The sequence below is a fragment of the Podarcis liolepis genome (genome assembly GCF_965112155.1).
Source record: "Podarcis liolepis genome assembly, chromosome: 3".
Lineage (NCBI taxonomy): Eukaryota > Metazoa > Chordata > Lepidosauria > Squamata > Lacertidae > Podarcis > Podarcis liolepis.
This window is the reverse complement of record NC_139557.1, coordinates 65,476,505-65,492,667: the sequence shown is the minus strand read 5'-3', so window position 1 is coordinate 65,492,667 and position 16,163 is coordinate 65,476,505. Positions and strand designations below refer to the sequence as shown.

The following is a 16,163-nucleotide window of genomic DNA, read 5'->3' as shown; positions in this document are numbered from 1 at the left end:
CCTCCCTGTTGTCCCCCGAGCTTGTGGGGCTGGCTGATGTCTGCCCCGCGCGAGGGGCGCCCCGCTTCAGGGCGCCCTCACGCTGGGCGGCAGGCTGCTATCCGCAGCGTGGGGAGCCTTGCGGGGAACTCCTGCAAGGCTCCCCACGCTGCGGATGTCTGCCCGGCGCGGGGGTGCTCTGCTTCAGGGCGCCCCGCCCACCGGGCGGCAGGCTACTATCCGCAGCGTGGGGAGCCTTGCGGGGAACTCCTGCAAGGCTCCCCACGCTGCGGATGTCTGCCTGGCGCGGGGGGCGCTCTGCTTCAGGGCACCCCTCGCGCTGGGCAGCAGGCTGCTATCCGCAGCCTAGACATCCCTGCCGGACTTCCCGTAGGGCTGCCTAGGCTGCGGATGTGTTCCTGAAGCCTGGAGAGCGAGAGGGGTCGGTGCGCACCGACCCCTCTCGCTCTCCAAGCTTCAGCAAAAGCCTGCATTCGCCCCATAGGATGCACCCAGATTTCCCCTTCATTTTTGGAGGGGAAAAATGCGTCCTATAGGGTAAAAAATACGGTATATAGCCCCATGGTCTCACAGCTTATATTGTCCCATGTGCATGATGGAACTACTCCATTGCTACTTGTCCATGTGGTTAAGTGTGTGTGGTGCTAAGAGTCAGGCATAGCACCACTGTCACCCATCAGAAATATAGTCCAAATTAGAGTCACTCCCCAGCTTTGGGTTCATATGTTAATTAAAGCTCTGCATGGCTGCAGCAGCATGGCAAGGATATCTGCCTCCTCTTCTGTTGGAGAGAAATTGTGGAAACTGGCATCATAATTTATGTCATTTCTGCAATGGAGGGAGAAGCGTGCCATTCCTCCACCACATGAGGGCTCGACATAATGTATGAATCAGGGCAATTATTCTGAATGCACTTAGCTACACAGGGAGCAATGACTGATCCAAGTGGATACTGCATATTTATCAAGACACCTTGTTTTCTTACAGCATCCTGCTATGGACATACTTTGTACCAGAGGACAGTCCTGGCCCAGTTCATAATCTCCCAGATGCCTTGGACACTCGTCTCCTAGGTTAGTATTCCCCTCATCATGGGCTCATAGTTTTTGACAAGGTTTTTTTATTGTCAATTACTACTTTTATTTTATTTTCATTTATTATTACATTTATATATCACCCTTCAAGGTGGTGTTATGTGGTTCTTTGCCTCCTCATTTCATCCTCACAACAACCCTGTGAAGTAGGTCAGACTGAGAGATAGTGACTGGCTCAGAGTCACTCAGCAAGCTTCATGGGGATTTGAACTGTGATCTTCCAGGTCATAGTCTGACACTAACCACTACTGGCTCTGTTCTGACTTGTTTACATCTGGTTTTTGTCAGCAGAAGGATATTGCAGTGCTGCCTGTTGCATTGTGTCACCCCATTTTATCACTTCTTATTGGCTGTTCAAACAGCTACTTTGTTGGAAAGCTAATGAAAGTACGGATTCTTTTGGAAGCAATAGGGTTTGAAGTTTAAACAGCGAAACGGGTCACCATGTAATTATTTCTGAAGCATACTGCTAACTGTTCAAGTCTATGCTCACTTTAGATCCTGTTCAATCCATTTGCTGAGCAGCTCTATAGAGTGTTACAAAGGCTTTGAATCTCCGTAAATGACTGCATCATTGCTGAGCTTCAACCTTCCTTTCCTTGGCTCAATATACTTAACACTTACTGCGGCAAGCTGGAAATGTGCTGTTGATTTGTTCCATGACTTCTGTTAGGTCTGTGCTAGTGTCATGAGGTGGGACTAACAAGTCGTCTACACCTAATGAAAACAAAAGGTGCAATCAGTTTAGTAATAGAGAAGCAGCATTTAAGAGCCCAAAAGCCATTTCCACCCATCCTTCCCACCTTAATGTATTTAGAGAAAGAAGAAGAAATCCCCTGTTTGAAATCTCTCTCATTTGATATGCAAGAATTGCTCATTGATAATGGCCAGGCAAGAGAGGCATAGATACCAAATTATACATTTATAGCTGAACTCATTTCTGCATTATAAAGCTTAGCCACTGTGCTTGAGATAAACCAGGTTGAATTGCGCAGAAGCAACTAGATGTAAAAAATTGCTATTAAGGTTTATATTATTAAGCACTAAAAGGGTGCTTGATGCCAGTATATTCCAAAGTCATTTAGTCAGCCTCAGAGCCCAAAAGGTCACTAAGTATTGCTGTGTGGAAGGTAGGAGAGGGCCTGTCTTGTCAGGAGTGTGTGCAGGAGCCAGGCCCTGTGACTGGTAGGGCCTCACAGGACTGGGGCCTTCCTGAGTTTGGCCTGGAAGGGCAAGGCAAGGCTGCACAGAAGACTCGTAGCACCTGGTGGCAAGGGCCTGGAGGGGTATATAAGACCAGCATTTCCCTCTGGCTCTTTGCCACAGCAACACGCTACCCACCTAGCTGTGCTTTGGCTTCCTGACTCCTGGTTTCCTGACTCTTGGTCTCTTGGCTTCCTGACCCCTGGACTGCCGATTCCTGCTTCCCGACCTCACCCTGGTCCCAACATACCAAGCCGGGGCTCTGGCTGCCTGTAACACTGCCCGTGACACACTTCCAGTGCAGCCTTTCCATGGTTGGGGGAGAGGAGTAGAGGTCAGGATGAGCTCCTCTTGCACACTAATGCCTCTTCCCAAACTGGTGTGGACAAATATCGGAGGGTATGTATTTTTCTCATGCCAATAAGGAATACTGATGGCAGCAGAGTGCTAGGATCTAGTTCATTAATATTGTTCCAAACCCTGTTCTCCTTTTTATCTAATGTTTGCTTCCCCTGCCAAAGAGGTTTCCATTTTTCTGCCACCTCTTCAAGGGTCTTGAGAATTTCTTGGGAATTTTTGTGGATTTTGAGCCAGCCTTATTTTGCAAGCTGGGTGGCTAAGGGTGGGGTGGGGGGGTTCTTTCAAGTAAGCATTTATCCAGCACTCTGGATCATTTCCCTGGCAGCAAACACTTCTTGTTCTGAAAAAGCCCCATGGGAAATTACCTCATGTTGTCTTCAGTTGTGCTTTAAGTGAAACATGGGAAGCTAGGGAGGTTGCAGGCGATTTGTAGAATGAGAAGAAAGGACACTCATAACCACCCCTTAGCTGCCTCAGAAACAAGGTAACTGTATCAAAAACCCTGCACACAATTTATGAGAATTTCAACCACATTTCCTTTCATCTTGATAATTTTCAAATTTTATTGTTCCCATTAATTGATGGAGAATGGCCAGGAAAAAAACAACAGGTGAAAGTTTGGGTAGAATGCTACAGATAACTGGTCCTAGGAACTTGCCTTTCTGAAGGGAATGGTGTCTGCACCTTATTCTTCTAAGTCTAGTACAAGCCCCCATAATGGCTTCTGGGCTGAAGAGAAGGAGCACATTATCTCCCTCAATTTGGCCTCTTCAGTGGCTCAGAGTTGCAAGTTAATTTCCCTTGATCCCAAAACCAGGATGGAGAGGCACTGGCGGAGGAAGAAGGGGCGGGGGGAGCACACCACCCCAGGCAGCGCGATCCCGGTGGGGTTCCATCACGGCTGCCCCCCCCGCAGGCGGTGCGCCTCGCCCCCAGAACGCGTGCCCCCCCCTTTGGGCAGCACACCCAGCCCCCGGGACACGCACCAGCCATGCCCCTGCCTGCTGTCCACCCCCAGTGTCAGAGCATGAAGCTCCGCCACTGTGAAGAGAGGAACCAGAATTAAACTATATCACCTCAAAGGTAACAGAGACTTTTTAAATACCAATATTGTATATAGAATAGATCAAAAAAAGAAAGAAAGACCTAAATATTTTGTAGTGGTTCCCACTACAACAGAACCAAACTTTTTCAGTAATAATGTACAACATTGTTTTACTTTCACAAGCATCTGGGCTGAGTTTTATTATTAAGCAATTTAGCAGTTGCTGAAAATTGAGCAACAATGTATTGGCCATGTTTGCATGTAATAAGCTGTTAACAGTTGTGTGCTGGTGCATGCAGCCTGATCACTCCTTTCATTCTCTTTCTGTGTAAGTGATTAAACAACATCAGAAAGGGGACAGGCTTTGTGCTTTGTTCCTCCCAATGAGCCAGGATTCCTAAATAACAACAAACTTTGGTTGAAGGCCTACTAGTACAGAGGGAGGAGTGATCAGGCCCCTTGTACCAGTATGTGCACAGTACGGTTTATTAAGCCAAGGTTCTTGGCTTATTGTTACATACAAATGTGGCCACTTTATTGCTGGTTTTAGATCATTTCACCTACTTGTTTTATGAGGTGCATTTTATTGTTTTGTATTAAACTTTGTTAAGCTGTCCTGAGGGGCTCTATGCAGCCATGTGGCAGGCTAACACTGATAAATGAATAATTAAATTTCCATACACTGGTTCATTTAAAGTGTTATGAATCTTTCAGCTAAAAGTTCTGCTGCCTTGATACAGGCAGGAAAGATGATGAAAGACTACATATATTAATTACATCCTTCAGAACAAATCCAATACCTGCTCTAGAGAAGTGCCAAATTTCCATAATAAGCAGTTTTTTTAATATTTATTAATAGGGAATTTATATTCCAATTTTCCAATTCTAGAAGGAAGTAGTCAAGGCAGCTAAGGAAGTCTGTGTGCATGCTCTCTCTGTTAATGCTTTAGTTCTGGATAAAGATGTACTTAAAACTATTATAGTGGACAGAGTTGAAATCGTATAAGCAAAAAGCTAGAAAAACACACACACTTCAACCCTCACGTCATGCATTTGCAAGGCGTCAGCTCTTTGATTTAGTACTACAAAGTATCTGGAAACCAAATCATGACAAATAGATCTCTGCCACTGCAGTGACCAGGCGACTTACCTGTCTGATTAAACTGTGAAGTGGCCTCCTCCTCAGGTGAATAGCTGAGGCCCGAATGCTGAGGTGAAGTGCAGGAAGAGCCTCCATTAACTCTGGAATCTGTTTCAGGCTAAATTAGATTTTAAAATAATTTGAGTCCAGAAGTCCACTTCAGAATAGCAAAGCATACTTTATATTATATGATATAATCTATTGGTAAGGTTTTGATATCCAGGTTGGAGATGATGCTGATACAAATTTAATAAGATTAAATGAATAAAAAGCATGGGTTACGGAGTTTGGTAAGGAATCTGTGTAACTAAAGTATTGCGTTGATTTGCTTTAGAATCACCACACAGATTACTTAAATAAGTCTTTCGTGTATCTGGAAGAAACTAAAGAAGCCTGAATAAATGGCCTGAATTATTTCATTATTTCCTCTTCTTTTTAATTAACATGTCTTTTGTCAAGGTGCCACATGCCAGCTCTGCTTCACCTCCGAGTGTGACATTGTAATCAATCTTTCGGACAAAAATGACAGCATTTCACAAGGAGCACCAATCCTTTGGGCTTACTAAAATAAAAATAGCCAGCACACCTCCCAATGGCAACCTGCAAGTTCCAGTGTAAAGACGTGCAACATTTTCTTCCTAACGACACGCTCCAGTGTTCTACGCTACTACACTGTATTCACCGGGCTCAATAAGTTTTCCTTCCCACAAGCTTTGAGATAATGCATCCACCTTGACAGGTTATTACTCTAATCAACACGATTCAGTCAACATATCACTATAATAAAGCCGACTTTAAAGAAGAGTGAGCGGCTGGTGGGCAAATGATATATCGGAAGAACAAACAAACAACAGCTCAAGCCGCAAGGTAACAAACTAGCTGTCAACGCATAGCCCATTTTCAACCTAATAACATTACGTAATCATATTTCTGTCTTTTAAGAAGAAATCTCTGAAGCTGTCGAATTAAGAGAAATATAATTGAGCTAGATTTTAAATTCATTCTCTATCTCTCTCTACACACACACACAAACACTGAAAATTTCCAGAACTTCTCAAACAAGCTAAGGAAAAGTGGAATGAAAGCTTGGTTGAGTGTATAAGCTAACTAATTTGAATAATCTGTTGTGAAAACCATCAAAACAAGTGGCACTATTTTTAAGAATGATTTTAGAAGGCTTGTAATTTGCAGGCGTCACTATGCAACACTGGCTTTTAAGTACAGTCATTTCAGCATTAAAAACCTTAAAATATTCCCTCCAAATGTGTCCTTCCATTTTTCTGGCTGTGGCTATGGGAATAGCATTTGGAAACATTTGTAGCTAGGCATTTGTGAACAACATGGCTTTAATTTCAGCATACATCTTATAAAAACTTGAAAAGAGGGGCATTTTGAAGCTGTAGTCAGACACCTAGCCTTGTATGACACAGCATGCCTGAAATTTACATGAAAGTGTAATGGAATGAATTGAATTCAGAAGGAATCTAGTTTGGAAGGACACAGTGTCCCTAAATAACCTTTGTTGCCTAGGCAGAGCAAATCTGACTACTGTACCTGCTCAAGCAACTGCCGTAGTCGGTGAAGTTGAGATTCCAGCTGCTTGTTGTGATCTTCCAAAATCTGCATTCTGGCCTCCAGTCGACCTTTGTGTTGCCTTAAAAGTTTGGCCTCTGCAATGAGCTCAGCGTCTTCAGATGTGTGCTGTGGTGAAACAGCCGAGTCTGGCGGTGAGCTAGGTGCACTAATTCCTCTCCGAAGATGCTGTTCCTTTAGTTGCTCATATTCGATTTGCAGCATCCTAAACCCAGTTTTAAAAGAATAATAACCAGCAGATTTCATGGCAGCCTACACACAGAACAAATGAACTGGAAACATCTTCCCTTAAAAGAACATGTCTGCCATCATGATTCCACAGTTATGGAACTTATGTAGCAGCTGCCAAGTTACAATAGACTGTAACATATGCTTAGACATGGCACATTGGAAACACATCAATAGAGTAATTAGATACACTGAATTTTTTTTTGGCCAGATGTGGAAGTACAGTTTAAAGCATGCTTTCTCAACCTGCTGCCCGGACTACAACTCCCATCAGGCCTGGCCAGCAGTGTCCAAAACATCTGGAAGGCACCAGGTTGGGGAAGGCTGTCTTCACTGTCAAACCCACCTCCGCTCTTGATTTCTCACCACCTGATTAGTCTACACCAGATGCCCCACTGCAAATGCATTAGCTGCTTTCACTGCAAAGCACTCTTTTTGTATGGATGATGAAGAAAATGCTATCTGGGTTGTTGCCATACAAGTCACCTCTTGATGCTTAAACCAAGTGGTGAACATGTGTGGTGTGACTCAACATCCAGTTTTTTTGGAAGCCAGGGAAGTTTGGAAACCCTTTGGCATGCAAAACATGTACTCTACCACTGAGGTATGAACTGCAGTCTTAAGAGGAACAGTATGGCTTTGGCTCACTTCAAATCAAGTTTAAAGAAGAAAATAGAAATGATTAAATAACTGCCTTGAATTCAGACGCAGAGAGGGAAGGCCCAAGCTAACCAGTGGTGGGTTCCAGGCATCAGGATTGGGTTGAACAATGATATATATTGGAGAGTTGATTTATGGGATGAATAAGGAAAGAGAGTAGAAGAAGAAAGGGGATAGCAGTGGAAAATAAAGGAAAAAGGCAATTCCCACCATTAAATTATTGGAGGATGATTTGGTTCCTCTGTTCCTCCTGTTTCATGGGCAGATGGTGCATGTGTTCTACCTCTAATTTTTTTTTTTTTAAAGTAATCTCTAGTGCTAGTGCCCTTTTCACAACCAAGCCTGAAATATATGAGCACATATATCAAGATATGTTAATAATGCACAAGGGAAGTTCACAGCACCTTTGTTCCTCCTCAAGGTCAGCAATGATGCGCTCAAGCTCTCCTCGTTCTTCCTTCTCCACCGATTTCAAGATCTGTGCTGGGCTCTGTGGCTGACTCACTGGTGACTCCCCTCCCAGAGTCTGGCAGTACTGCTGGATAAGGGCATGTTCGTCTTCCCTAGGGAAAAAGAAACCTAGCATAAATATATTTTACATGACTAAGGCATAAATAAGAATTGCTATAAATTCTTTACAGAAAGCATCAAGAGTGAAGCCATGGTGCATTTACAAATTCAATATCTTATGGGATAGCTGCAAATCTTGTAAGATTGCTTGTAAGATGCAAAACTGCAGTGATGGATTGGCTTAAAGGAAGACAAACTCTGATTTCAGTATCTATCTTATTAAATGCTGCTTGAAAGAATTATAAGGATTGTCCTCTGCTTTCTAAGGCTATGTTCTTATGCACAGTTAGGTCTAGTTCACACCCATATACCCAACAAAGCAGGGAGGGTTAAAGTGATGTAGAGGTTCACACACAGCTGGAACTCAGTTTCAGCTGGAACTCAGTTCCGGCACCTCTCAGGTGGGCACCACTGCCATTACAAGAGAACAAGGAAGGTGTTCCTGGTGAGTTCAGGCACCCCTTTTTCGAGAAAAATAGTACTGTTCACATACACACACATTGTCACATCTAGGAGTTCATGAGGGATAGGTGGGCACCTCACAGATTTGAATAATCTACCCCTTTTTCAGCAGACAGATACAAGTATATTCTCAGAGTGAAATGGCACAAATGAACTCAAAGCCTACTTTGAGCATGGAGATTACCATGCCAGAGCAAAGTGTGAACTGGCCCTTACACATACACCAAACTCATATTTTAGCAGGACACGTACATACAGGATGACAACCAAAAGCTATATGTATGCATGACCTCATTGCACTGTGTACATATCAGAGTTTCCAAAAGGTTGGGATTGCATTATTATTTAGCAAGAATCTGGAGTTGTTCTGACCCTGAATAAGGAATGTATTTATTTGTAAGAGAAACAGAAGCAGATGCATCTTTTGAAAACCAGCAACAGCTCTCCCAACATTTTGTGCTTTGGACATCTGTTTTCCCAGCTAAATGTGTTGCACTCTGCATAACAACTTTCATTATAACTCTTGAAAAGTTAGATAATGAGCAAAAACAGGAAAAATATGTTCCCTGTATAAAACTGGAGAGAGCACACATTTTTAGATTGCACTTTCAAAAAAAAAACCAGGCTGATGAAGAGAAGAGGAAAAAGAATTCCAGGTGGTAGACTACCGCAGGTAAGATAATATTTTAAATCAGACATGCCAAAAATAGTTGGAAGGGCCTAGAGGTTATGCTTTCTCCACACAGCTCAAACCACAAGGTCTAGATGACAGTATGCATTTTCATAAAGCTTCCTATGGATCAGATAGCTTCAGGTGACTTAAGTAAGTGAGTAACAGATTGCTAGTTATAGAGATTGGAATGAGAGAGAGAAAACTGAAATTTAGAAGCTACCAACCTCTTTACAATGTATTTTTAAGAAATCAAGCAAATTCTGTGACAGCTGGAAAGGTAACCTTGAAATAAAATGGGTGATGGGCTCCCAGACCAACTTTGATCCACCAGACCATTCCTCGCACACCTGAAGTCATTATCTCAGGTATGAGGGTGGTACAGGAGTAGCTTCAAAGGAAAACATGAGAGATTAAAGTGTGGTTCCTCTGCTGGAGCAGGGTACCCTCTCTCTACCCAGCACCTGATGGGCGGCAGGACTGTGGCTTGCTGCAGTATCACAAAGTGCTTTGTATTGAAACGACACATGTTCAATATGTGCATGACTGTGTATACACACATCAAAGTGTCATAAAGATGTCACTGAAAGGGCGGAATAGGAGCAGGGCAGGGTGTTTGCAGGCTTTTCCAATGGGTTTCAATTATACGTGATTTCACAGAGGCATGTGGTACCTGGGAACGTATCCCCGCGTAAACGGGGGGCTGCCTGTGCTGCTAAAATGGAGGGAGAAACTTAGGAGGAAGGGATGCCATACAAGCCCCTTTGTGATCCTGGAGCCAGCCTCTTTGAAGGCAAGCTGAGTGCACACCTTCAAAGAGGCCCATCATCATTGGGACATCAGGCCTCACCCACCTGTGGGTCACTGAGTCAAAAATATTGTCCCTCACCAAGCCACTTTCTTATGTGGAGGGTAGGGAAACTTTCCCACAATGGGCCAGAGGCAAGCCAGCAGGTGTGGGGTATAACAAACTTAATTTAATTTTTTTTTTTGTATGTAGATGTCTTAATGGAAGCCCCAGGATATATTATCCCATTATGTTTTGCAGACAAATTCTACATTGCTGTTAACTAAAAGGTGGTGCATGGAAAATATCCTATATCACAATGCATTTTTTTGGGGGGGGGGTTGTAAAAAAAGCTCATTTTCAATGGAAATTAAATGTACATAGCTACATTACATTAAAAGGTAACTAATTTATTGGGCGATTTTATTAAAATGTGAGCTATATCCATTATTCATTTCCTTTTAATTCAGAGGTTTCCATGTTAGTTCAAAACATGCAGCCTTGCTGTTATCTTCCTTTAGTTAGCTTACACAAATCTAACTGCGACACCACATTGTCCTCGGCTGAAATTTCACTGCCGTGGAAGCTTCAATGTAATTTTCAGCTTTTACAGCACTCTAAAGTTATACAGAATAAGAATTATTCCTCTTGAAATATGTAATGCTCAGCTGCCAGGTGAATCAGAAGTGAAGGAAAATAATTTTGAACAAAATTGAAGAATCTGATTACAGTCATCATGTTTGCTAAAAATAAATATATTCTAAATCTCTTTAAATTATAGAGTACAACTATTGCTTTTGAGCAGTCATGATCAAAAACATGAGGAGCTGGAGGCACCTCAATGCTATCACAATATGCTAATAGGAAATTCAGGGGAATACATAGGATCGGGCCTTAATGGTTATTTTAATTTGTTTGTTTTTAAGCCTATATCAGAAATCATTATCTTCATTACAACATAGCAGAGTTCAAATTTCAATTTCAAATATAAAGTGGCCGTTAAAACATACTTTCCCCCCTTTACTTCTGTTTTTTTTTTGTTGTTATTTAAAAAACCAAGATTGTTTTTCAAGCCAGGACCTGATCACACATGCAGAAAAATATTCCATGACTTCGGAGTCACTGCAAATCTCTAAAGTACGAAGTGTTCAAATATGAACTTAGGTCAAGCCCTTAATTATTCTGACACCAGCCTCAATGACAAGGAAAGGATTGAGATAAGTAAGCTATGCCACTGCTCACCACAATAAGTCCCATAGTCCAGAGTGCGTCTACCCCCCACTGTTTCAATCTCAGATGTTTTGCAGAGGACAAAGAGTGGGCGTATTGATTTGTCTATTATAAGCAGTATGCTCTGCAACTGATAACACTGTACTTCACTGAAGTAACACCTGACAAAGAAGCACCATCTATTTATGGAAGAGATATAGCCTTGTTACAGATCCCGCTCCCCCATCTGCTTTTCTAACTGATTGGATTGAAAGGCAGACTGTTGTGCCAGCCTGAACAGCTCACCTGCCCACAGTTTAAGACGGATCTATCAGCTGCACAGTGACCCCAGTTGAATTCTACCACGTTGACTACCCATGCTAGAAGCAAGGACAAGAAGCCAGCAGAAAACCCTTTGACACTGAGTCATAATGATACTGGAAATCCAGCTCCAGAGAAGAAAGGGAGACAGCAACTATAGATCAAAATTAGTGTGGCTCACACAAATAGTTATTACTTGTCCAAAAACTTAAAGTTCACTTAAGGCAACCAGCACAGTCTTCCATTGTGGAGGAAGGTCATTGGAAACTAGAGCGTTTTGCTTAATACTGAGACCACAGAGAGGGGTGATGTAAAATGCAATGGAAGCTATTTTTCACTGCCACTTCTTAAAAGATGCATCTGTAAATGAGTAATCTCATTTACAAGTGCCAGTGAAAATCTATATTATGTCACCATGTGCCCTCATCTACACACACACACACACACACATATATATTTATACCCTGCCCTTCCTGGTTCAGAAAACCGTGCTCAGGGTGGCTAACAACAAATTTAAAACACTTAATTGTAATATAACAGCAGCATAAAATACAGTATAAAAGCATGAATAACAATATAATTTAAAGTTCAAAAATCAATTTGGGGGAAATCCATCCAATAAACATTAGATAGTAACCAATAAACATTAGATAGTCACCAGGGCTAGCTGGCTGAATTAGTCCTACTTGGGCCAGCGAGGAGGCCAGGGGAGAATTAGATGTGGGGTCTCAGAGCGGGTAATCTTCATAAAAGGGGAGGGGGAGGGAAGAGAAAGGAAATAAAAGATCAGGCTGAATTCAAATTAAAGGCCAGGCAGAATAGCTCTGTCTTACAGGCCCAGCGGAAGGAGATTAAATCCTGAAGGGCCCTAGTCTCATGGGACAGAGCATTTCACCAGGTCGGAGCTGTCACTGAAAAGGCCCTGTCTCTGGTGGAGGATAGTCTGACTTCCTTAGGGCCCGGGACCTCTAAACTATGGTTATTCATGGACCTTAAGGTCCTCTGCGGGGCATACCAGGAGAGGCGGGCCCTTAAATACGAGGGCCCTAAGCCACAAAGGGCTTTAAAGGTCAAAACCAGCACCTTGAACCTGACCCTAGACTCCACCGGGAGCCAGTGCAACTGGTAAAGCACTGGGTGAATATGCTCCCATGGCAGGGACCCCGTGAGGAGCCTCACTGCAGCATTCTGCACTCGCTGGAGTTTCTGGGACAGTTTCAAGGGCAGCCCCGCGTAGAGCGAATTACAGTAGTCAAGCCTGGAGGTGACCGTCACATGGATCACTGTGGCCAGGGTGGGGCGGGAAAGGTAAGGGACCAACTGCTTGATGTGCTGAAGGCGGGAAAATGTTGCCTTGGTTGTTGCTGTAAGCTGCGCCTCCATGGAAAGGGAGACGTCAAGAATTACACCCAAACTCTTAACGGAAGGCAATGGCACTAATTGAGCCCCCGCAAGAGAAGGGAGTTGGTCCCTCATCCCCATGCCATCCCGACCCAGCCAGAGGACCTCTGTCTTCAAAGGATTTAATTTCAATCGGCTCCCATGAAACCATCCAGCCACAGCCTCCAAGCATCTGGACAGTGTGTCTGGGGCCGAGTCGGTGTGGCCATCCATCAGGAGATGGAGCTGAGTGTCATCAGCATATTGGTGACAACCCAGCCCAAAGCTCCAGACAACCTGACTAGCAATGTACAAGCAGACCACAATGACATATTGGAATCTTTATCCTAGAGCGAAATACAGCAAAGTAGTTCATTGGTAGAACTTCTCCAAACAGCTTCTTCCATTCGTCTCCCCATGCACCCCCTAAGTATGCAGACTGGAAGAAAATATAAAACAAAAAATGGGTTTTGCTCAAAAATTAGCTATGAGAACTGTTGGTAGAAATCTTTCTTCTAAACTACAGTATGTTTTTGTGAGGAAATACATGCTGCCTCACACACAAAAATAAACCTCTCCTCTATACTAAATTACTCTCTTTGGCTTATTGAACACTGCAAGTTTATGCTACCAGCTTACATACTACCAGTTTATACTATTATGGCAGTGTGACATTAACACAGATCACGGAGAAGTTCTAATTGTTACTTGCTGGAAGCTAAATTCCACTGTAATTGGTTAAGAATTTATAAGCAAAGGAGTTGACCTTTTTTTAGCAATTATACTTGTTTAATTTACTTACACACTTCCTGTGGTGGAGCTACCATCTGTGAACAGAGAACCATTGGTCCGTTCCATCTGGGCCAGTCTAAAAGAGAACAAGAACTCAGGAAAAACCCCAAATAAAACCACACTTCATTCTACTTTGAGCCTACGTTAGGTATGTCAGTTATTGTGTCAAGACAATCAATGGAACTGAATGTGAGGATGACACACCAATTCTTAATTGATTCTACTGAATGTTTTCATGCTTAAAATCTATACCCCATCATGTCATCCTTTCTGTATAAACTGCTATTAGATCACTACTTCAATTTTTGTTGCTTCTTCATCAAGAGTCATCTTCTTTCAACACTTCTATCTTTTCTATCAAAACGTTTGGGCCTTTCAGTGGATCGAGGAGGAGATAGATTAATCGCAAGCCAGGTTCGGTTGACCTTCTAAGTGAAATCTACAAACAATTTGTCTTACTCATACCATTTGGGCCAGGCTGTAGGAGGATGCTTTTGAAATCAATGACAAAGCCATTGTACCATGTGTATTTCACTGAATCAAGGCAACATGAAATAATAAGCTCTATTGGAGGGTGTTAAATACATTTGTGAAAAACATATAGAATTAAATTGAAAATGGACAAATTGAGTGAAGACTGGAGCACTACCACCTGCATGGAACCTACTGGAAAACTTGTGACATATGGAGACCCTGCTCTGTTTGCTTCCTGCATCACAGATGCTGGTGATGAAGAACAGGGCCTTCTCATTTGTGGCACCAAAGTTATGGAACTCAACCTTAACAAATCTTGCCTTCTTTATTATTTTTAAAAAGTCAAGTAAAAACAGTTTTCTTTAATGTGTTACTTGGGATCAACTGAGTAATATTTCTGTTGGAGTTCTCAGTTTTTCTCATTTTAAATGTTTTAATCTGTTTTACTATTGTTGTTTGTTTTTTGTGTGCCACTTCATGGAACCATTCAAGTAAAAGAAGTGCTTAAAAAATTCTATAATCAGTCTACAATATTGGCCATCCTACAGTAGCTCTCCAGATGTGCCATTTTAATTAAATATTAAACTTTATCACCTTACTTTAAGATTCAGTGATTTCCTATACAATTTTATGTACAGGTTTGTACAAGAGACTTTTAAAAGCATATTCTATTTTGTCCACATCATGTTCTGCAATGTAAATAAAATGTACTTTTTCCTGTGCTTACCTATTGGCATACTGCTCTATCCTGGAGTGTGTGTCGTCATGAAATAGTTGGGGAGACTGGGAGGGACTGTCAAACCAAAGAGTAAAGGAAAATAAATGAAGACCAAATTGTAAAAAAAAAAAAAAGTTTAGGCAAACATAATGTTGCTCATACGAGTATTCATTAGCTGAGGAGTTCATGCAAATATATTACTAACTGCACAACATTCATTTACTTGGTTACAATCTGAATTTCTCCAGTGCCTACCCAACAGGAATGAATGAGAGATGCAGAAGAGCATGGTTGTGCACAGGAAGAAGCCTCATTAATTTTCATAGAACGCACATAAGGAATTCTTAGTAGATTTAACCCAGCACCTCTTCAGGTGCAAGTATAGCAATTACTCACTCATATTGCTCTGGCCACATACTGATGAGTGTAATAGGACTGCAAGGAAAAAAAACACACAGACAGAGAGGGAAGAAAAACAGAGGACAGCAAAAGTTAATGCAGTTCAAGCATGTAAAAAAGCATGATCTGTTTATCCATTGACCCTCCCAAATACTTTGGTTTAGCTATGACTGAGACATTAAAAAGTGAACCACAATAGAGACTTCAGCACAACCTGCTCAAGACATTCAGACAAGCCTACCCAGATATGTAGAATGCTTTTCCGTGTTTTAATCCGCTTTTAGCGTATTGTCGATTTTGATTAGTATTTGAATGTTTAAAATACTTGCCGGTAATTGTTTTTACTGATGTTACTGTTTTATTCTTTTGCAAACTGTGTTGAGCGTGTTATTGGTTTTTTTTTGGGGGGGGGGGTTACAATCAAGAGGTATATACCTTCAGCCTTTTGAAAAGCAAACGTACAGCAAATAGCCCCGAACCAACTTAACTTCACTATCCCACGGCCAGAAGTGGAACTCACTTAAAACCTCATGTCCTTAACCGCTAGGAATTCGTTTAAATCTTCCTTAAACCAACAGAACCAACTGCTTTCATTGGGAAAAATTCACTCCGATTATACTGCACAGTTGTATTTGATTCCAGCATTTAAGTGTACTATCCAGTTTAAAAACTTCGGCATGGTTATTGTTGAACAAAAGGGGAAGCAGAAGGCAAGGGTATTCCAGAAGTGTGAATACTATATAGTAGTAATGCTGACTGTACTTTCATCTTATTAATGATGCAGTTGGGGTGCCTACATACATAGAAAAATACAGTTTAAGACAAAAAAGTCCTTAAGAATGAAAATATTTGTTGAGGACATCTTAGGCAGTAGCTGCATTTTCTTCTCCTTTCTCATGTTTGGAACTCAAAGACAGAAACATGCCTTCCCTCTTTTTCAATGAATACGCTTTTGTTGTTGTTAAGGAACAGATTTTCTGGGCACAATCCAGCACAATTTAAGCACTTTTAATATTAATCATTCAAATCAACAGAACTGAAAAGTGCTTAGCTTTAG

At 42.0% G+C, this 16,163-nt stretch overlaps 1 protein-coding gene and 2 long non-coding RNA genes across 6 annotated transcripts in view; 1 reads left to right on the top strand and 2 right to left on the bottom strand.

The window, feature by feature from the left end:
• Positions 1–16,163, bottom strand: part of UTRN (utrophin) — a gene marked incomplete at its 3' end in the record, with an annotated part of 327,257 nt that overhangs the window by 6,614 nt on the left and 304,480 nt on the right. For all 4 annotated transcript variants that reach the window (XM_083496211.1, XM_083496212.1, XM_083496213.1 and 1 more), the window contains 7 exons: positions 15,104–15,142; positions 14,717–14,782; positions 13,526–13,591; positions 7,729–7,887; positions 6,398–6,641; positions 4,853–4,961; positions 1,719–1,811 (listed from right to left, as the gene is read on the bottom strand). In XM_083496211.1, the coding sequence (XP_083352337.1) occupies positions 1,719–1,811; positions 4,853–4,961; positions 6,398–6,641; positions 7,729–7,887; positions 13,526–13,591; positions 14,717–14,782; positions 15,104–15,142 (776 nt within the window). The remainder of the gene's footprint in view (positions 1–1,718; positions 1,812–4,852; positions 4,962–6,397; positions 6,642–7,728; positions 7,888–13,525; positions 13,592–14,716; positions 14,783–15,103; positions 15,143–16,163) is intronic.
• The window catches only part of LOC310703758, a 65,006-nt gene that overhangs the window by 37,046 nt on the left and 11,797 nt on the right, over positions 1–16,163 (top strand). The window contains exon 2 of the long non-coding RNA XR_014524351.1: positions 988–1,073. This is a non-coding gene — a long non-coding RNA (uncharacterized lncRNA). The remainder of the gene's footprint in view (positions 1–987; positions 1,074–16,163) is intronic.
• On the bottom strand, positions 10,831–13,515 carry LOC310703768. Its single transcript, XR_014524364.1, has 2 exons — positions 12,923–13,515; positions 10,831–12,855 (listed from the first exon to the last, which is right to left on the bottom strand). It is a non-coding gene; the product is annotated as an uncharacterized lncRNA (long non-coding RNA).